The 22,630-nt window shown below is 38.8% G+C and overlaps 1 protein-coding gene across 1 annotated transcript in view; it reads right to left on the bottom strand.

Annotated features, from left to right (window-relative positions):
• LOC105293881 (LIM and calponin homology domains-containing protein 1-like) overlaps positions 1-22,630 on the bottom strand; it is a 244,320-nt gene that overhangs the window by 103,839 nt on the left and 117,851 nt on the right. The window contains exon 2 of the mRNA XM_011362781.2: positions 14,916-14,986. Coding sequence (XP_011361083.1) covers positions 14,916-14,986 — 71 coding nt within the window. The remainder of the gene's footprint in view (positions 1-14,915; positions 14,987-22,630) is intronic.

Genomic DNA, 22,630 nt, shown 5'->3' with positions numbered 1-22,630 from the left:
CGCAATGAATTCCAGGCTTCTGAGTGCCTACAGGACTCTTCCCGATGCCTTCACCTGGCAATCAAAACTTTTTGCCCCCAAACTGCCTTTTCCACTGTGCTTCCCACTCAAGGTTCTCCCTGCTTTATAAGCTACAAGTTTAAGATGACCTGTGATCAATGAACCGTTAAAGCTGGCAATACATGAACAGAATTCAGTATAACCAAATAAAATAGAGACTAAAGTTACTCTGACATAGGCAATGATATGTGTAATCATCATTGTGCTACGTAGTAATTATGGATAAATGATTGTAATTAGTATTTCTTTTGCACAGCTAAAACATGGCATTGCTAGATTTACTGTCAGGAGGGTAGAAAGATAACTTGGAAAGTGAAATTGCCGTGACGTGGCTCTGCAAGCTTCTGTATCCAGACTTGAGTGGGGTAAGCAGCCAGCTCCTCATTCTCCACACTCTTTCAGCAAGAAGTGTTCAGAGCCAAGAGTTCCAGAATTGGGACCCATAAAATTCCATGAGTAAATAAGAGCCTCCTGAGACAGAAAGACCTGAGTCCAAATCCCAACTCTGCAACTTATTAGACAAGTTATTTAAGTATTCAACATCTATGAGCCTCAGTTTCCCCCTCTGTAAAGTGGGGACAATAAATACTTACTAGTCATGGCATGAGAATGTGAAACAATGCATGTAATACACTTGGCACAAGCCCAGTGTATAGTACATGCTTCAGAAATGGCAGCCATTATTATCACCTCTTCCCCTCCTAGAAGGCTTCAGCCCTAGTCCTATCCACAAGTAGAAATGTGATGTGTCAATTAATGGCTCCCTTCTCTTTCCAAGCATCCTATCTGTGGCTCAGTCTAGGCTGGGAGTTGAGAGAGATGAAAGGACAGAAGTGAGGTAATGAGATAATGTTAGTCCTGTTGGAGGGCAGGCCTACATGGGTGTAGTCTCTAAAGCTGGGGATGAGGAGGAAGGAAGGGAGGAAGCCAATGAAGCAAATGCAACAGAAGTAAGAACCTCCAAGTACAATCTTGGCTACATTGCAGCAGTGCCCACAGCTGCCTCTGGTTCTACTTCCCTGCCAAAGTCTAGCTATCCTTTAACTCTTTCTAAGGTTCCTATCTCCCCACCTCACTTGCTATCCTGAAGGTGACGGGAAAAGGCCAAGAGCTAAGAGGCTCTTTGCTCTCCTAGAAAGAAGAGGTCAACTCCTAATGTGGCTAGTTAGAATTCTAAATCAATTTCCTATTCATGCCACATATTGTTATTAAATGCCCCACACCAAGCACCAAACTAAGCCCAGACTCTGTCAGGGGACTGGGTTCTACAGTGGAAGTGACACTGTCTCAGATATGGTATGGGTTACCTAAGACTTTGTGAAGAACACTAGTTCTATAGGGAAATAACTCCCGAGTTCTTGACTTGGAAAACGAGTGACCTAGAAAAGAACTTTAGAAACACAGGACATACATAGTAAGGTTGTAAACTAAAAATGGAGATAGCAAGACAGGTGAAGGAAGCAATTCTGCTTCTCCTTGCTAGAGCATTTTATTCAAATATTTGTGTTTGGTGCACGGCAGAAAGTAATTAAAAGTCTCTCATGCCAAGACATGTAATTTTCTGAAAAATAAACCTAATCCCATCGCTCTTCTGTTTAGAGCCTTTGCTGGCAGCCTTTTGCTCACTGGATGCTGTTGAAATTCCTTAACGTGCTATTCAAGGTTTTTCTCAAACCCACCTGATACTCACATTTCATCTCCAGTCTGCCGCATTTCGTTCTACGTTCTGGCCATGATTCTTTCCATGAGGACGCAAAGCCCCATCATATTGCTAAGCATTTTCACATGTTTGCTGCTCCCTCTGTCTGACTTGTCTTTTCTACAAGCCTCTCTCCACCCCTTTGTGGTCTAGCAAACACCTACTCATCCTTCAAAACCCGGCTTAAATAGTACCTTCTCTCTTAGCCAGTTCCTAGGTAGAAAGTGAATCTCTCACCTCTAGGTCCCAACATTCTTTGGCTTCCCTATTTTTCACATATCACAGAAACTGTCCAACTTCCTTACCCGGCAAAAGGTTAGTCCTCTCTGTAACCCCAGCTTTCCTGTAAGGGCCAATTCTTGGTAGAACCTATATTTGTGTTTGCTGAGTAAATTGATAAAATGAACGGCAATTGCAAAGTATTAGGAAGCCCAAAACATCAGTTTTGAAATTGCAATGGACTTCAGGTCCATAAACAATTTTACAACTTTTGTTCTTGTTGTGAATCACATCTGAACCATTTTCTCAGCACCAAGACTAAATAAAGGTGGGTTCAAGCAACCACACCAACAAAGATCATCAGACAGGCTTCTAGTTCCTTCCCATAAATTACTGTTATTTCACTAAGTTCCTGTAGATCTGTGGAATGGGGGGGTGGGAATGAATGGAGTCACTGTTCCTCTCTAAAGGACAGGTTGGGAGCTGGCTGATCCCAAAGGAGGCAGTAAAGTCTCTAGGTTCTTTTTGATGTCCCACGGGACACACAAATGAGAAAGGGGCTCAGGAGGATACCACGGCTGCTTCCCCTTGGGGAGTACACATTATTCTACTCCACAGGTGTATAGCAGAAATACAAGATGTCGACTTTGAGGAATGGAGAATGTGTTCTTTAGGCCAGAAGCTCTGACAAAGAATGAGACTAAAAGCAAAGCCTTCTCATCTGTGGTCGAAAAAGAGCTTTAAGTTAAGAAAAACTGTAGTATTTAAGCAATCAAGTTTCCTCATTACCTCATTTTGTGACCTTTCTTTGTCTAATGTTATGTTTCCCGATCTTAAAAAATGTGTCTTTGAGTTTGAGTTTGAGTTTTATAATTTTCTTTACATCTTTTTTTGGAAGCAGACAAACTATAAATATCAATCTGTAGCATGTTCTTTTCAATGAAGTTCTAAAACACTGGCAGCACATTACAGTATGATAATAGTACATCTAGAAATACACTAAACAATATTTGAAATGAGTCTTCTAGAGGGCATTTTAAACGTCTTGAAGCAAAATTTTAAATACCATAGTTTGTGAGTATGTGTCTGTTAATAGCTTGAGATATAATTTATATGTAATTCACCCACTGAAAGTGAAGAATCCAATTTTTTTTTGTAAATTCACAGAATTATGATAACATCAATGCAAACTAATTTTAGTTTTCCTTCCCCCTGAAGGAAACCCGGTATCCATTAGCTTTAACTCTCCATTCCAGCCATCCACAACCCCTAGCCCTAAACATTCCCGAATCTACATTCTGTCTCTATAGATTTGCCTATTCTGAACATTTCATATAAATGGGATTATATAATGTGGTCTTTTGTGACTGGTTTCTTTCACTTGGCATAATGGTTTTGATTTATCCATGTTATAGCATATATTGGTAGTTAATTCCTTTTTATGGCCAAATAATATTGCATTGTATAAATATACCACATTTTATCTATCCATTCATCAGTTGATGGGCATTTGGGTTGTTTCCATCCTTTGATTATTATAATAATGCTGTCGTAAACATTTGTGTATAAGTTTTTTTGGACATATGTTTCCATTTCTCTTGGATATGTACCCAGAAGTATAATTGCTGGGATATATTGTAACTTAATATTTAACTTTTTGAGGAACTGCCAAATTGTTTACCCAAGTGGCTGTACCATTTGACATTCCCACCATCAATATATGAAGGTTCCAATTTCTCCACATCCTTGCCACACTTACTGCTTTCCTTTTTAATTATAGCCATTCTAGTGGGTATGGGGTAGTATCTCATAGTGGTTTTAATTTGCATTTCTCTAAAAACTAATGATGTTGGGCATCTTTTTATGTGCTTATTGGCCATTTTTATATCTTCTTTGGGGAAAAATCTTTTCAGATATCTTTGCCCATTTTTAATTGGATTATTTATGTTTTTATTATTGAGTTATAAGGGATTTTTATGTATTCTAAATAGCAGTTCCTTCTCAAATATATGACTTCCAAATGTCATCATCTTTTCTCCCATTCTATGGGTTGGGAGGTGGTACCATTTGCAAGACAAAAGCTTTTAACTTTGATACAGTCCTATTTATCTATTTTTGTCTTTTGTCATTTATACTTTTGATATTATATGCAAGAAACCACTGTCTAATCCAAGGTGACAAAGATATATTTCTGTATTTTATTCTAAGAATTGTAGTTTCAGCTCTTGCATTTAGGTCTGTAATCTTTTTTGAGTTAATACAGCATTGTTTTAATACACGTTTATTGATTAGCTATAACATATATAATTTCAAATGTATAAAAAGTATAAAATAATCTTTCTTCCTCCAATCTCACTCAAATTTAATATATTCCTGCCATGTGCAAGCACTGTTAGGCATGGAAAAAAATGGATGAGTCACTGTCACTATGTCAAGAAATTTATAATCCAATAGAAAGTTAAAACATACAACCTCATGAGCAGTGCCATGTGTGAGACAAATTACTTGCTCTCGACAAAGCCAAAATACTTTCAAACCAGAAAAAATAGAAAGCATTTGTACTCAAGGTTGTCACCTCTACCTCAAGATGTATGGTTGTCACTGCCATGGCCACTAAGAAGAGGAAGGAAGCACTGAATTCAGGCTGAAGGTAGAGGGTACCTTCGTAGGGAAAAAGGTGCCCAATGTGTGGGTTTAGGATTTAGAAAGGGACAGGGAAGTGAGCACCCCAAATGGCAGCAAAGGCATAAAGGTAAGGCACCACAAAGAGAATCACAGGAATAATCATCATTCTCTGTGGCCAGTCCAAAGGGATGGTTCAGATGAGCTAAATAGAAACACTGCTCCCAGACAGTGAGGGATACCAGGGGGCAAGCAGAGGAACCTGAATCATGTCCTATCTTGTGATAAGGACCAGGCACAATGAAGCCATGTTTGAGAACGTTTGCTTTGTGGCAGAGTTTACAGCGGCATAAGGAAAGGCGGCACTACAGCTAATCACTCAGCTGGAAAGTCTAAACTTTCTATTTGTCTTTTCGTTCGCTCTTTTTTCTTCCCCTTAGCATAAAGAGGGAAGTCTATTTCTGTATAGTTAATTATAAAAAAGAAATCATTTATAAACTGGGTCTTTGATGGGCTATTTAAGAAAAGGTCCTCTCCTGTGGGTAACCAAAGGAAACATTTAGAATGAAACACTTGAGGCAGGAATTTTGCACACTTCATTGTGGGAAGCCAGCCCACCCAGCCTGGCAGCCCAGTTGAGACCATCAAAAAATGGATTATTAAGGTAATGCAATGAGGGAGCTACTAAATCCTCTCAAATGCAGGCAAATCCTAATATAGCATGTAACTCCACAGGCAGGTAATGGGATAGGCCAGTTCCTCCTCTACCACACAAACAGTCCATATTTAAACTCACTGTTTTATTTTTTTTATGTCAATAAATCATTCTAATAAATGTGTAATAAATTTGTTCAGGAGGAAAGAGATGAAGCCTGTGATTTAAATGAGCAGAAGTTTAATAATTTATTAAGGCACAGATTGATATGGTGAAGGAAATCACCTATTATGAGGGAAGTGGTTTTAATGTACATTTTGAGGTGATTTCTGAATGATAATTATGCTAAAATAAATTTCAAACATTTTTTGGAAGCATCAAAAGATACTCTATAATTGCCCTACTTGGCTTAGGTCATGTAAAACTGCGTACTAAGACAAAAGATTTGTAACAAGCATTATAAAATATTTGCCAAGATGGATAAGCTTGAGAATGTTTCACATGTACAATGCTCAGATGTACACAAAAGTCTTGTGTAGACTCTTGTAGTTGATGCTAAAGTGCAGTTTGAATGGAAACAGTAACTGCCCCTCCCCAACACACACATAGACACACACACACATACTGTGCTAAGAGTCCTTCTTTTGAATAGGAACCAAAAGCTGTTTATTTGTTGAGGATTCAAAAAAAAAAAAAAGGCAACAATAGAAGACTATTCTGCTCATCATGAGTCTTATCAATTCTCTTTCAATGTTCTTCATCTGTTTTCATCTTTCCTAACAGAAGGCTGTTGGAAATACTCAGTTCTTGCCTAAGTCCCCACCTAAGCCAGGCCAATCTTCAAACAAGAAGCAGCTTTTTACGGGAGATCATTTTTACAAGAGTGAGTCGAAATGTCCTTATTTGAACTTAAAACCTTTGGTGCCAAAGAGTTGGAAATAGGCCAAGTCAGGGAGGCCAATTGTGATTTGGCCAAAAGACAAGGGAGAACTGTACATAGAAGGCCTATCAAATTCTTATTATTCTGCTAAGGCTAAAAACAGTAAGGGCAAAAGGACCCAAGTTTCCTCAGATTCAATTGAGTATCTGGATTAAAGAAAGAGCTCTAGACACAGAGTTCAAAGACACATTGGGTTCCACCTTGGGTCTCCAGCTAACCATCTACAGTGGGGGGAGGGAAGATCTGATCTGGGTTGTTCACCCCCCAGGGATACTGAGAGGATTAAATAAAGGATGGATTTGTGAATACTGAAAAAAGCGATGGTAATTAGAAGGCATTGGAGTCGACCACACATCCCATTGTGGCGACCATATATCCCAGTTAGCCAAGGATAGGCCCAGATTTCATTTGTTGTTTCAGCATCTCAACTGGTTAATACTCCCTTTCACTTTCAAAAGTGTCTCATTTGAATGACAAACTACGTAAGCCACTGAGTCAGGCTAGTCTCATTTCTTTTTCAATATTTGAGAAAAATATTGCATATGTAATTTATGTTAGTTAAGGTCTTTTAACATTAGCCTGTTGAAATAATGTAAAAACATGGGCCAGACTTAAACGACTAGGTTGAATCATAATCAGTTGACTGGAACTTCCCAGAGATGGCTATTAAGGTCTCCAGTGCCTGCTTCTACCAGCGAAGCAGGTCTTTTCTCAGGCCTGGCTCAAGCTAATCTCTGCCAAGGCTTCACAATACAGGTGACCTCCAGCTTCTCAAGTCTTTTTAGCTCCCTTGGTTTCCATGACACCACACTTCCTGGTTTTCTCTCATCTCTCTGAAAGCCCCTTTGTGAGCTTCTCTTTCACCTCTGACCCATGGGGCGGAGACTTCCTCAAACTGAGACCTTGTTCTGCTGTTCTTTCTTGATGTGATCTTTTATATCTCAGAGCTTGACCTTGATGTCCAGCAATGGCTAGCAAATCCAATTTGAATAAGGTAAATCCATAATCTTACCTATTAAATTCTAGGCCCTCATCCCCAACAGGCTACAGTGTTCTCCCCCTGGATGGACTGTCTATATCCCAAACTCACCCTACCTAAACTGAAATCATGACCTCTCCAAACATAAAGGACTCTTTCAGCTCACATCAAGGGCCCCACTTTGCTTTTAACTGACAGTTGAAATGCTGGTTATTTTTACCCTTTTCTTTTATTCATCTATATCCTATGTCCTACCAAGTCCTGTTGATTCTTCAAAGTTCTCATTTCCATTGTTCTGGCGGTCAAACCCAAAAATCCTTCTACGGCTTACAAAGCTCTGAGCGGTCTTGCTCCTGCCTACTTCTCTTCTACATCCACCTTCATGTCTTACAATTGTCTTCCCTGTTTTCTACATTTTGACTAAACAAGTCTTCTTCAATTCTTCTAATACATACAACTTCTTTCTGTTTTGAAATTTTCAAACATGCTATTCTTTCAGTCTATATAACATACTTCTTTCCTACTTCCAACTCCCTTCCCTCTTTCCTGGCTAATTTCTACTCTTCATTCAGGTCTCCACCTAAATGTCATTTCCTCAAGGGTACCTGAGGTTTATACCCTATACAGAGTCAGGATTTAGAATCCAGAACTTTTCAGGGCGCCCTGTTATATGATTGTATTGCATAGTATACTAGCCATCCTAGTAACTTACCACACGCCCAACTGGGTTCCTAAAAAGGTGAGTTAATTGAAGGAGAGAAGTCAGGCATATCTCCTGATGTACTCTAAACACAGCATACCCACCCCAAACCTTTCCCCTGCTATTGTCCCTGTGTAGGATGCCCTTCTCTTTCCCTCACCCTATTCTCATCTTAAAATTCACTTGATGTAATATCTCCCCAATAACTGTCTCCAAAACTATAAAAATCTCCCTTTAACTTAATAAATCTTGGCGATTAAATCTTGGTCACTTTTGCATTTACTTGTATACTGATTGACACTGTAACAGCTGCTTTGTGTACATGTTCAATTCTCAAGTACATTACAAAACTCTTGAAGATCAGGAATCAAGACTTGTATTTTCTTTTTATGGCCCCTTGGTGCCTAATCTGGGGCTGTGCAGAACATGGTCAATATCCAACAAGTCTTCTGTATGACAAAATGTCTCAGAGCTACACTATCAACTTCCAACTTGTCCTAGACACTAGTACATATCTGTGGCACACCACATCTCATGCTGAAATCAGGACAAGAATCCAAGACCAACTCTCCTTCTTAGAACAAGCAGCTCATTCATCAGCGATGATATAAACAAGTGTTTGCCAACAGATTTCTTATCTTCGGAAAATCATTTCAGCAACATAAGAACTGAGACAGAAATCCACTAAGACATTCTTTATTGGTCACTTATTTGCAGACTAACATACTCAGACTTTGCAGTCCATGAAAATGTGTCTGCAGAAAAAATCCCCTAAGTTCATCTCTATAACTCCTAAGATGATGGAGCTATTATGGAGCACCTTAAACATAAAGAGAGTACTTCTACCCCTTGACCTCCAAGTCTTCAGAGATGGGTCCATTCTTCATGGAAAATTGTGTGTGTGTGTGTGTGTGTGTGTGTGTGTGTGTGTGTGTGTGTGTGTGTGTGTGTGTTGTTAGAGAAAGAGAGGAAAGTAGGGGAGAGGAAAGGAGGGTAGGAGAAGGAAGAGAGATAGACAGATGATAATGTTAATAATGACAGCTAAGGTCATTGATTTAGGCAGCCTAGATAGAGATCTTATTACTAGTCTCCCTTTATTCAACAAGTGTTTATAACAGATGTATTATGTGACAGACCAGTGTCCAATGAGGAAAACTCAAAGATAAAAGGAAAGGATCTTCAGGAAGCTTTCAATCTGGCACAGGAAGCAGACAGTTTTAAAAACAGATATAATTGTGGGACAGAGAAGCGAAGCACTGTGATGAGTGCCAACACAGAAGTGGTGGAGGTACTTAGAAGCCAGAGAGGAACCCACTAACTCTGCCTGGAGGGTTCTGGAACAGCTTCCCAGAGAAAGAAGCCTCAACAGACTGGAGGGAGCAGGAAGAAACAACATCACCATAGAGGTCAAGGTTTCTGTTTCAAAACAATCACTCTAGGCTTCAAGTTCTGCCAGCCAAAGCTCATTATTCACAGATGATCAGGTTTGTAAGGACCCAAACCTACTTACCCAGTTTTCAATCACAGGCTAGGCAAGAGAAGCTAGAAAGTAAACTCCCAGCTCGTTCATCCTGTGGCTTGTTGGCAGCCCTGGGGAGACAGCTGATGGGAGCATGGTAACACAGAGCTGCATTGGCTATGTCATATTCATAACTGACTTTGGGCCTCTTTCCAACAAAAATGAGGACAGCTAGTGATCCAGAGTGCCAGCCAAGTGCCAGACACTGCCAAGCACTTTATACTATTCTCTCGCTTGACTCTCTGAAGGACTTTATGAGCTAGTAGTTTCCCTATTTCATAGACAAAAGGAAAAAAATCAACATTTAAGTGCCTGCTATTTTCCAAGCACTAAACAAAGAGTTTTATTACCAATTACCAATTCATTTAATCTTCAGAACACCCCTATGAATTAGGTACAATTATACCCGTTTTAAACATGAAAAAACTGGTGCTCAGGGAGGTTAGGTAACTTGCCTAAGAACACACAGGAGGTACATCTAAGATCTGAACTGTCTACTAGGTTGAATCATATGAAATCACATTTTCTGGCTGATTTGGTCTAGTAATACAATTTCAAAGGATTCCACTTAAGGTTTCCCAAATCCATATCCATTCACCTTCTATTATGCTCTCTCGTAAAATGGAACTGGCTTTTGATGTAGATGTAGATGTAGATGTAGATGTAGATGCATATGTACACACATATATATCATATATAAAGCAAGTATGGCAAAATGATAATAACTGCCTCTAGTTGCAGGGTGTATGGGTAACCCTTATTTTTATAACTTTCCTATAAGTTTGAAATTGTTCAAAATGAAAAGGTGGCGGGGTGGGGGGTGACTTGTAAAGAAACTCCTGATAAAACCCTTAGTAAAAAGTTATTTGATTTACTCAAATAGCATTTTTGCGCTGCCCAAACTCAAAGACTTAACTTTATGAGGGTAAACAATTTATATTGAAAATTAATTCTATAGTCTTTATGGGCTGGCAGACTTATCTGTAAAGAGCCAGAGAATAAACATTTTGGGCTCTATGATCCACATACAAACTCTGTTTTGTTTTATTTACAACCTTTTGAAAATGTAAAAGCCATTCTTAGCAAGAAGGGAGGCTAACACAAAAACAGGTTAAGGGTCATAATTTGCTGCCCCTGATACAGATGAAATTCCATAGAGTTCTATCTAAATAATAAAAGTCATAGTCAGGAAAACAAGTCAGAAACTTTCATTTCTGGAATTATTTCAAAATGTTCTGATCAGGGTTCAAAGAATTAGATGGCTGCCATCAGCAACTCTGTACTGGGAGCGGCCTCCTTAGGGAATGGTTCTTTGCAGTCTTCCCTTTAAACCCTGAAGTCCTCAAGAACACAATGTAGTATTCAATTAACATTTTTAACAGCATGACACTTGTCACACGTCGCAGCTTTGTCACACTTTGATCCGAGACGTTTTATTTAATGTTGAGCAGAGGGCTCACTTTATTTGAGCTTAACCTCCAAAACTTCAACTATGAATACTTGGCAAAAGCAGCAGAAGAAGAGAGAGATGATTATAGCAAAAACATATCTACTATAATTCTATTTGGCACGTACGCTCTATTTTATACTCGCTATTACTGTAAGTTATACATTTATGTCTAAGTATTATCATATACGAAGCCACGCATATTGTACTTCACAGGCAAAGTAAAAGCGCTCCCAGGGTAATTTGGAGGCTACTCAATTTCTATCTTCTATGCTGCCCGTAGGTGCCAGTCTTTTCTCTCTCCTGTTGTTGTAGTTTTTAATATAGGTCCACCACTCTCATTTGTCACCATCTAGTTTTGATGCTTCCACTTAAGAAAGCTGAAACCTACATCCACTGACCACAGCGTCCTGTCCTCTCATGTCCTCACTCTTATTGGACTTGCCTTATTATCGCAAGAAGGACCACTATGCCTTGATGTTTATATTTTTCCAAGGCCACCAACTCAGTGAGACCCAGTCGTTATCCTCTGTACTGCGCTTCTCCTCAGACTCCAGGTTTTCGGGCATCAATTCCATTCCACCACTACTCCCTATCCTCTTGCTTTCTTTACCCATTAAACTCTCAACTCTGGACACAGGACTGTAGGTAACAACAGCAAAAGCTAAGAAATCAGACTTCTGAATTTAAATCTTTCTTATTTTTATAAATTTAGCAAAGTTATGTAATCTTTTGTGCCTCAGTTACTTCTTTTGTGAAATGGGTGTCCTTATACACCACAGGCAAGTTTGGAATCAGGCTGATAAGAAGAAAACTAAACCCCAGCCTGAGAAGATGTCCTTTAGTTTGAAGAGAACTGTGAATTCTTTTCAGACTCATAAACAACTTAAGAAATTTTTAGTGAACAAAGAGCATGGTGTCCCTCCACAGTTGCAACCAACAGTTAGAGCCAATCTAACTCAGACAAAACGATGAGAGTTTGTTGAACAAAAGAAAGAATTCACCCATGCTGTTCACGTATTTTTCAGCTGGGGTCATAACACTGTTATAGGACACTAGCTGGACTCTATTTTGAATAAAACAAAGTTGAAAAGCCCCAATAATTTAAAAAAAAAATAGAACTGTATGTTATGAAAGCCCTAGCTTCAGAAGAGCTGAATTGCTAGTTTTCAAAATTTGAAATTATAGAGTTCTTATATTTTTAAATGTTGCTACACGAGTGGCAGTTATGGGTTAGAAGTCCTTAATCACCAGTATCCACAAAACTCTCTGGTTCTAGAGAATGGCCCAGCTTTAGGCATTCTCATCTACTCTCCAGAGACAGGTGTTAAACCTTTATGGATCCACTGTCTGGGAATCTTCACTTTCTTGAGACTCCCCCTAAACTGAATTTCCAGCCTTTTGGCCCCTGCCATCAACCAACCCCATGCCTGGAACAGGGGCCATCAACCAACTCCATGCCTGGAACAGTGTAAGTCTCCCTCCTGGCTAGATTGGTCTCTGGATACAAGTCCCACAGAATATACTTGCTAATCTCAGTCTGCAGCAGCCAAATATGCTCAAATTAAACCTAGCCCTGCCCCCATCCCTGACCAAAAAGGAGAGAGAAATCTTCCTCTACTGTTATTAGCTATCAGTGCATACAGCTCCTGGGTCATGTTTTTGTTTCTTATTGCTCTGTGGGTCCTGCCCTTAGAAATTTGTTTGCATCTGGTTTTCTCTGGCTACTAAGAAGGCTCTAGCTGGGACTCATGCTACTGGCTTTCCTTGCCTGGGGCCACCAAATGCAGTTCATCCCACACTTAGCAAACTGTTTGCCAGCTACAGTCCATGTGGAAGTCAGGACTTGACCTTGGTCCTTGGACTCCTTCAAATAGAGGATTTATCAACAATAACTCATTTGTCTTGTGTTTTGTCCTACCTACCTAGACAGTAACATCTGTCCATGTCCCGTGTTGTCCAGTTTCCTCAGTTTCACCTTCGGGCTGTCAGCTGTACAAACTCTTTATTTATTTAAAGAGGCCCCTGCTATAATTTGTGCCTCTGTATTGTCTAACCATACTATTTCCTAACCATGGCCTGGACCTAAACCCCACTTCTCCACCCCTAAACCTAACATTCATCAGTGTGTTTGTAAAAGGCCACTGCACACATGAGAGTATCCATCCTCTAACTCAATGTCCTCATCTAGGTAAGAAACAAATTCTATGTATGCAAATATCTCTAGATCCAGATCCTAGAGCCTTGCCTTCAGACAAGCCCACTCAATCCAAAGTTAGGAATCTAAAGGTTAGGAAAACAAAAATTGGTACCAAAGACCACCTGTAACAGAGCTAAGGGAGCATCATGGACATAAATTTTATCAGATTTGGGCTAGTCTGTTAACATTAGGAAAAAGGCTAAGTCCAGATTCATTGAAGAAGCAGGTTCTAGAATACAAGGTAAGTGTTAGGAGCCTGCCTGAGCTTGTCTCTGGTGAGATGCTAAACTAATTATGGTTCACCTATGAACTGAGCTCCGATTAAGATTCATAAAGGGAAGAGGTGGTGAGAGAAATAAGTATGAGAAGCGGGGAGAGATCATTGGAAGGACAGTATAAAAACGGCAATCAGGGGCTATAAATTTCTTTGAAGAAAGAAAGGCAGTGGGAGAGTAGGAAATAAGAGATGCTGATATGAAATGTGTTGAATGGTGCTGCATAATAATCAACATTTACATAGCAAATGTAATTTTTAAGGCACCTTATCCACATGATCTTGTTGAAATTCACAAAAAGCTTATGGAATAGGCAACAATTATAAAGTTTTAACACCATTTTAGAGAGAAGAAAAAGAGACTAGAGAAGGTTACCTTACTTAAGGTGTGAAGTAAGTACCTGAGTTCTAGTTCTCAGGCTCTAAAACCCATGCTCTTGAAACAGAGGGAAATGCTCAGTCTCTCTGACTCTATCTTGCTCAAGTCAGCAGGCTAAAGCTCCTGCTTTGGACATGCTAATCATTAGAGAAATTATGCTTGGGACTTGAGTTCTTACAAAACACCCTCTCCCATTTTCAAACTTTGGGTGGGTAACAAGTACTCTTTCAACTATTATCAGTGGGTCCCAAACAATATTCTGAAAGTCACCAAAATTGGAGTGCATTCTATGTGATTCATTTACATACAGTGCAAGGTAAGAGTTATGGTGACAGAAATCAGAACAGTGCTTTTCTATAGGTGGTTGAGAATGACTGGGAAAGTATATGAGGGAACTTTCTGTTCTTTATCTTGACCAAGGTATAGGTTACACACATGTACACAGTTTTCAGATTGAATAATTAAGAGCTGAGTATATACAAATAAATTTTTAAAAAGTACCAAAATTAAAGAACCTATTAAATATATTACAATTTTGAAATCTATGAAGTCTATCATCTATATTTATCATCTATCATCTTGATTATGTCTATCTATCTATAAGTATTAAGGTTCTAGGTTATTTTATGTTCAGAACTAGTTCACAGAAAGCTCTTGAATTCATCATCATGGCAGCACTCTATGACAAAGCCTAGGTTCAAAATATAAAAGTTAAACACTGCAATTATTGTTCACATTTGAATTTTGCTGACAGCACAAATTAAATATATTCAAGCTACTTCAGGAAAGCAGGCACACCGAGTAAATTACCTGACATGCTTTAAGATGCTATGAGTAAATAGAAGCACTGTTTGCACTTGGCACAAGCTGCTTTTGTTAGAGGAGTAGAGGGGAGAAAGGCCACTACTTTTACCACAATTTGGTCAATATCCTTCCAATTACGTGTGCTCAAATTCTTACATTGTAAAAGTTGGTTGGAACTGAGTGGCAGCTATCAGATACTCCTTTATCTAGTTTGAAAATGCCACAGTGCCTACCACCCGCTACTGAACTCCAACTCCCTCACCTACTTATATTTATTATCTAACCCAGTGATATTTTTCAATTTCAGATTCAAAGTATGAATAAATTCATAACAAAAACACTGTAGTTTTACAGACAACTTGAAGAGTATTAATAACTTTTCTGGCATAAAAATCAATTGAATACAGGCTATACTTACTCGCAGAGAAGGATTCCGTTTTCTAACCCTGTCCGAAAATCTTTCTCTCCAAAGCTTCTGCCGGTTACTTGCTACAAAAAAAATAAATAAATAAATAAATAAGAAAGAAAGAAAGAAAGAAAGAAAGAAAGAAAGAAAGAAAAAGAGCATAATTTTCTGTTTTTTAATCAGGAAGCACAGTGGTTTGTTTTCTTTTTTCTTTCTTTTATATCTTCTCTCTCTCTCTCTTTTATATATTTAAGAGCCTTGAAATAATTGGTGGCATTCTAAGAATGGGAAAAATCTATTAGGTATGAATTTCCTTTCCATGTGTAGTTTTGCTTAGATCAGCTAATCTTAAATTTAGACCATTTCTTTGAAGGTTTTTTTTTTTCCTTATCTAATACCTTTAAAAATATCTCTTCTTCCTGATAAGGATGTTACTTTTTGAGTGTGGCCATGATAAGTTAAGGCCATAGCCTCTTTAATCCTGAGGATGCAATCCACAGACTTTCAAAAGCCGGCAGAAAGCACCACCTAAGGATAAACTGTCTATATGTTAAAACGTTAAGGGAGAATCGAAGGGGAAGACCTAAACCTCTAACCTACAAAGACTAAGATAAAAAAATTAAAGCCAATATCCATAATAACATGATGCGAAAGAGGAAAATAAAAGCTGGGAAATAAGAAACTGTGACAGCACAGAACTGATGGCCATTCTTGATTCCGCTGGCTCTCGGCAGCCCTTTGGCCTAGGCACCAGGGCATTCATTTGTTTGTTCCATATTTTCTGAGCATCTACAATATATCAGGTAAATATGCATACTATAAATCCTAAAGCAACCTCTAAAACACCAAAATAAAAAATTATAGCTAATAAAAAAGGAGATAAAATGAAACCACAAAAAATTACTCAAACAATAAAAACAGCAAAAAGAAAAAAGAGGAAAAGGAAATACAGAAGAAATAGAAATCAACTAGCAATATTATAGACTTAAATCTAACCACATCAACAAGTACACTAAATATAAATTGCCTGAACACCCTCAATTAAAAAACAGAGATTGCCAGATTGGAGAAAAAGGCAAGACACAACTATGGGCAGCCTATGAGAAATACGCTTTTAATATAAAGATAGAAATATGTTAAAAATACAAGAACAGAATAAGATATACCATGTTAACATGAATCAAAAGAAAGCTATATCAGACAAAGATAATTTTCAGAACAAAGATAGCAATATCAGACAAAGATAATTTTCAGAACAAAGAATAATACCAGAGACAGAGGAAGTCATTTCATAATGATAAAAAGTTAAGCTCATCAGGAAGACATAATGATCCTTAACATTTTTACATTTAATTTTTTTAAAAAGCATCAGAATTTATAAGCCAAAACAGATAGAGCAGCAAGGAGAAATACACAGATTCACAACGAGAGTCAGAAATTTAATATCCCTTTTTGAAAACTGATAGAACAAGCAGACAGAAAATCAAGAGAATAAGAAAGACTTGAACAACACTATTAACCAAATTGACTTAACCGACATGTCTAGATACTCCACTGTACAACAGCAGAATACACATTTTCCTTCTTAAGTTCACAGTAAACATTTATTGAGATAGATCAATTTCTGTGTAAGATAATATCTTGGAGCTCCGAGCAAGATGGTGCAGTAGGAAAATGCAATGCTTGCCTCCTCATACAACCACATCAAAATTACAACTAAACTACAGAACAACAGTCACTGAGAATCGCCTGAAGTTTAGCGGAACGTAAGTCCTTTAACTAAAGACATACAGAAGAAGCTTCAGAGACTGGTGGGAGGAGCGAAAACCATAAGAAGCTGGTCCAACACCCACATGTGGCAGTTAAAATCAGAGGGCTATCTTGACTGCAGAGGTCCCCCCTGAGGGGCAAGAAGTCCCAGCTCCACACCTGGCTCCCCAGCCCAGGGTTGCAGTAACAGGAATAGAAGTCCCCATAGGATCTGACCGTGAAAAGCAACAGAGATTGTGGCTCAGTGAGACAAAAAATGCTGGAGTGCCAGTCATTCTTCTTAAAACGCCCTAATACCAACTAACTTGCTGACAAGACTCACTTGCTCTGAGCTCCAGCACTGGGGCAGCAGCTTGAAAGGCCCCAGAAACATATGGGAACAAACTGAATTGTCTGGCTTCAGGGCAAGAGGTGGAGGGGCAGCTTTCTCCCAGTCAAAAGTGCTGGCAGAATCCATTGTTCCTTTTTTGAGCACTTTATCTAAGGATGCAGACATGAAATGAGGGGTGAGGGAGCCAAATCTGAAGCTTCATCAACCTGACTAACACCATTTGCCCTGCCTTGGTGATTCCCTAAGACCCCGCAACACCCACCAAACTTGAAAGCCCACCCGAGCCACTTCAGGTGGCTTTTCCATACAGACGAACTGTCTTGTCTCATGTTGCCAAATTTCCTAAAATATCTCAAGTGTTCACACCCCAAAAAAACAGCATCTAGCCTTGGCATGCCCTATATTTCTTGCTAAGCAGCCCCAGGACTGCTGGTTGGTATTCAGCCTTGGTTCTCAGCTTAGCCTGTCCTAGGCACCTCCAAGCGCAGCACAAGTAGCAACCAACTGCAGACCACTTTGTAGCTCATACCAAGTGCCCGAGGTAGTGCACAGGCAGTGGTTGACCTTGGCCTGCACCAGAGCCCCTCCCAAGATACATCCAACCCAACACACTCTGTGGCCAACTTCAGACCACACCAGACAACTCCCAACCACCTCCACAAATGACACTCTCAAAAGGGCAGGCAGACTCAGCGGGCACCAGAGCCCAACTAAAGTGAATCCTGCTCCCTAGGGTCAACCCCTGCACATCAGCCTCTCCACTACAGTCACTGGCCAGTCCTCACAACCAATCAGCTAAAGGGTCAATGCCTCCCATTGATGTGCCAACAGCAATCAAGGCTCAACTACAACAGGAGGGCACACGCACAACCCACACAAGGGACACACCTGCAGTACCTGGCTCAGGTAACCAGGGAGACTGTGACACTGGGCTCCACAGGACACCTACTACATACGGCCAGTCTACCAAGACCGGGAGACATAGCAGCCCTACCTAATAGAAACAAACACAAGTAGGTGGCCAAAACAGGAAGACAAAGAAACACGTCCCAAAGGCAAGATCAGAACAATGCTCTAGAAAAAGAATAAACAAAACAGACACAAGCAGTCAGCCAGATGCAGAGTTCAAAACACTGGTTATAAGAATGCTCAATGATCTCAGTGAGAACTTCAACAAAGAGATAGGAAACATAAAAATGGAGGTAGAAGACATAAAGAAGAACCAGTCAGTAAAGAATATATTAGAGGGAATAACTGAAAGGAAGAATACATTAGAGGAAATTAACAGATTAGATGAAGCGGAGGATCAAATCAGCAGTTTAGAATATAAGGCAGCAGACAACACCCACTCAGAGCAGCAAATGGAAAAAGAATCCAAAAAATGAGGGTAGTTTAAGGAGCCTCTGGGACAACATCAAGCATACCAACAGCACATCATAGGTGTATCAGAAGGAAGAGAGAGAGTGTGAGGAATTGAAAACCTATTTGAAGAAATAATGATGGAAAACTTCTCTAAACTGGAAAAGTACATAGATACACAAGCCCGAGAAGCACAGAGAGGCCCAAACAAGATGAACCTTAAGAGGCCCAAATCAAGACACATCGTAATTAAAATGCCAAAAGTTTAAAGGTTAAGAGAGAATCTTAAAAGCAGCAAGAGAAAAGCAGTTACCTAAGGGAGCACCCATAATCAGCTGATTTCTTTATAGAAACTTTGCAGGCCAAAGGGTTTAGTATTTATGAATAACAAAATGGCAATAATTACATATCCATCAACAATTACTTTAAATGTAAATGGATTAAGTGCTCCAATCAAAAGACACAGTGTGGCTGAATGGATAAGAAAACAAGAACTTTACACATGTTGCCTACAAGAGACTTACTTTAGATTGAAAGACACACACATACTGAAAGTAAAGGGATGGAAAAAGATATTTCATGAAAGTGGAAACAAAAAAAAAAAACTGGGGTAGCAATACATACAAGACAAAATAGACTTTACAACAGAGGCTATAACAAGAGACAAAAAAGTACCCAGTAATTCTACTTTGGGGTACTTATCCAAAGAAACCCAAAACACTAATTTGAAAATATATATGCATTTATATGTTAATTGCATTATTTACAAAAGCCAAGATATAGAAGCAACTTAAGTATCTATCAATGGATGAATAGACAAAGAGGTGGTACCTGTACACGATCAACATTACTGAGGCATAAAAAAAAAAATGAAATCTTGCCATCTGCAATAACATGGATGGACTAGAGGGTATTATGCTTAGTGAATAAGTCAGACAAAGACAAATACCATAGGGAATATAGTCAACAATATTATAAGAACTATGTATGATATCAGATGGTTTCTAGGTTTGAGGTGATGACTTCACAAGTTATATAAATGTCTAATCACTATGTCATGCACCTGAAACTGATATAATATTGTATGGAAACTGTAATTTTAAAATTTTTTAAAGAGTAAGTGAATTAGCATGTCAAACTCTTCTCACAGCGTCTGTACCATAGTAAGAGCTCAAATTTCATTGTCAATATTGGCAACAGTAGTAGAATCACCATAATCTCATTCATGATTCCCCCTCTTCCAATATCTTTCTAGGTGTTTCTTCCCTGATCTTAAATGATGCCATACTTTACTGGTTGTCCTCCTAAATTCTAGTATCACCATACTGCATGACCCAAAAAGCATTTTCTTCTCTGACATGAATTAGCAGCAGGATAGTCAACCGCTCACTCCTTTTTAATCACATGCCTTTCCTAGGCCACTCACCCCCAGACACTCCTACTTTCCTTCTACCTCAATTAATAAATACTCCTTTCTCTACTGCTGTAGGTACTTCTACCTCATTCATTTTCTAATGTAAAACATGGTTCCTTTTCTCCTTTTTTCACTTTTCCTTTGTTCTCTTTCTAACTACATACTGCCCTTCCCTAGGCAGTCCCATCGCTTTAAATATCTCATATACAATAGCTCATACATTTTTATGGATTTAAATATCTTGCCTTTAAATATCCTTAAATATCTTGCCTATGATAGATAACTCACACATTTTTATATATGGCTCTGACCCTTCTCCCCTCAAGTTCAGAATCAAATATACAATTTTTTACTCAACATCTCCACTGGCATAAATATTTCACATTTAAGATCAAAACAAAATTTGTGACATCTGTTCCCTGATCCAATCTGTTTTCCACCTCTGGTCTTCCCCATATCAATAAATGTCACCACCATCTTCATCCCCAGTAACATAGAGATGCATTTAAACCATCAAAAGGAACAATGTTCCTCCCTCCAAAATGTACTTGAGATCTGTCTTTTTCTCTCTGTCTCTACACAACCACACTAGTCCAAGCCTCCGTCATTTCTCAGCTGGATAACTGCAGCAACCACCTTCATGGTCACTCTGCTTCCACTCTGGCCCCTTCACAAGCCATCTCTCACACAGCTTCCATAAATCTTTCTATAGATCCATCTTGTGTCCTTCCTCACTACACCAGAATAAATACAAGTTACATATACAACCCCTTCATTTTACAGATGACAAAAAATAATGTCCTGAAAATTAAATGCCTTGCTCAAGGCCATACAGCAAGCTATTAGCAAAGATGACTAGAATCAGGTCTCCCTTCACCCATGCCTGGGATTCACTGTCTGCAACACTACCTTCTGTGGCACGTCTTCTTGTACTTATATTGCTATACTCTCTTTAATAACAATAGCTCCTTATATCTATTCAGTCTGGGTTGGCAAAGAAACAGCACAGAAGTCCAGGCCTGAGGTTATTTAATCAACATTATCAGGCCATGATCCTCTCCAGCACTAGCTCTGAGTGCTTAATAGTGAGGATAATAAAATGTAATCTGCAGAATCCATTTATATTTTCATCATGTCATCAGAAAACCAGAAGGTGCTGTTTATAGCCCAGAGACTGACAGACTCCACTTAAAAAAATAAATCTAATTAAAAATACAGGCAATGCTCAAAAGTACCCTGGGAGCATTAAATCCTCTGATGCAGCCATTTTCGCTCTAGACACAAAAAATGGGTCAGTCCAGGAACATGTGAATGGATTTAGCAGCAACTGTGTTTGCACATCCTCCAGCTGTTCCTGCTTTACAAAGAGACAGAACAGAAGGTGCAAAGAAAGACAACACTCAAAGTGAGCTTTAACACAACAAAGTATTAGCAACTGATTTGAGAGCAAAAAGAAAGGACAGTCCAGAAAGAAAATGCTCTAGTGGAGTGGTTCTGGGCTTTGTGTGTTTTCTCCAATTCAAGGAGCAGAGACATGCTTCAGCCATGGTGTTATTTTTACCTGGGTATCATGTGGCTCCATAAACACGTCAGTTCTGGGCTAATTTTGGCAAATGAGTGTAACTGTCATTTAGTTCTAAGCACAGTGAGATATAAAACCTTTGGATCCAAATTGCAGATCTGATGTGATAACTTCCTATACACATTGTCCAGGTTAAATGAGACCATAAAGAAACAATGTACATATCCAGAATACAACACATTATAAGAAACTGGCTTTCAAAATGCCAATGTCATGAAGGGGAGGGTTGCTATTCTAAAATAAAAGACTTAAGAGACATAACAACCAATTACACTGTATGCTCCTTAATGAAATGTCAATTTAAAAGAAACTTTATAGATGACATTTTGGGAACAATTGGGGAAATCTAGATATATACTGGTTGTCTGGTATTATTAGGGCTTCACTTTATTAAGAGTCACAATGCCATGGTGGTTATGTAGGAGGATGTTCTTATGCTTTGGAGATGAACGCTAAAGTTTTTAGAAGGAAAGGAGTCTGGCGTCTATAATTTATTTTGAAATGGTTAAAAAATTACTAAGGGTACGTGTGAATGTGTGTGTGTGTTTAAGAAGCAAATACAGAAAATATTAACAATTATTTAAACTAGGTAGTATTTATATAGGTTTCCTTGAACCAATTTCTTCCTTCCTTCCTTCTTCCCTCCCTCCCCTCAACTCTTTTGAATGTTTCAAAGTATAATGAAATGTTCTCTGGGGCTAGGGCTAAAAGTCATTCAGCAGTCCAGGGAAAGTACTCAGGTCACCCTGTGTACTCCTCATTTATTTCTAAGAGCATTTTTTCATTTTTTTTCACTGATGACCATCACTTAGTTCACCATTAGTCATTTCATTTATATACAACCTTAATGCTAACATCATGTTCATTTATATTCTCTCACCTGCTTATACGCAGAAATAGCACTTGCCAGCCAACAAATCGACATGACATTAGCATTAAGGATAAGAAGAAAGGAGGGGTCAAACCCCTTGATTTCCTGATTTGGGGCAAAGAACTGGAACTAGAGGCTCAGCCAAGTACACACCATCCAGTGACAGAGAGCTGTCACCATTTGATTGATTTCACCATTTGATATTCTAAAAACTGATTGATTTCACCATTTGATATTCTAAAAACTAAACAGTATTAGCTAAGAATCCAAAGTAACCACAAAACAGTTGTACTTTCCCAGTATTTGGCATTACAAAACGCATAAAATTCAAGTTAGAAAACTATTAGAATTCGCTGAAACAAATTATCAGATTACCAAATGAAAAGAAACCATGGTAAAA

Source organism: Pteropus vampyrus, unplaced genomic scaffold, assembly GCF_000151845.1.
Source record: "Pteropus vampyrus isolate Shadow unplaced genomic scaffold, Pvam_2.0 Scaffold79, whole genome shotgun sequence".
Lineage (NCBI taxonomy): Eukaryota > Metazoa > Chordata > Mammalia > Chiroptera > Pteropodidae > Pteropus > Pteropus vampyrus.
This window is presented reverse-complemented; position numbering and strand designations above follow the sequence as displayed.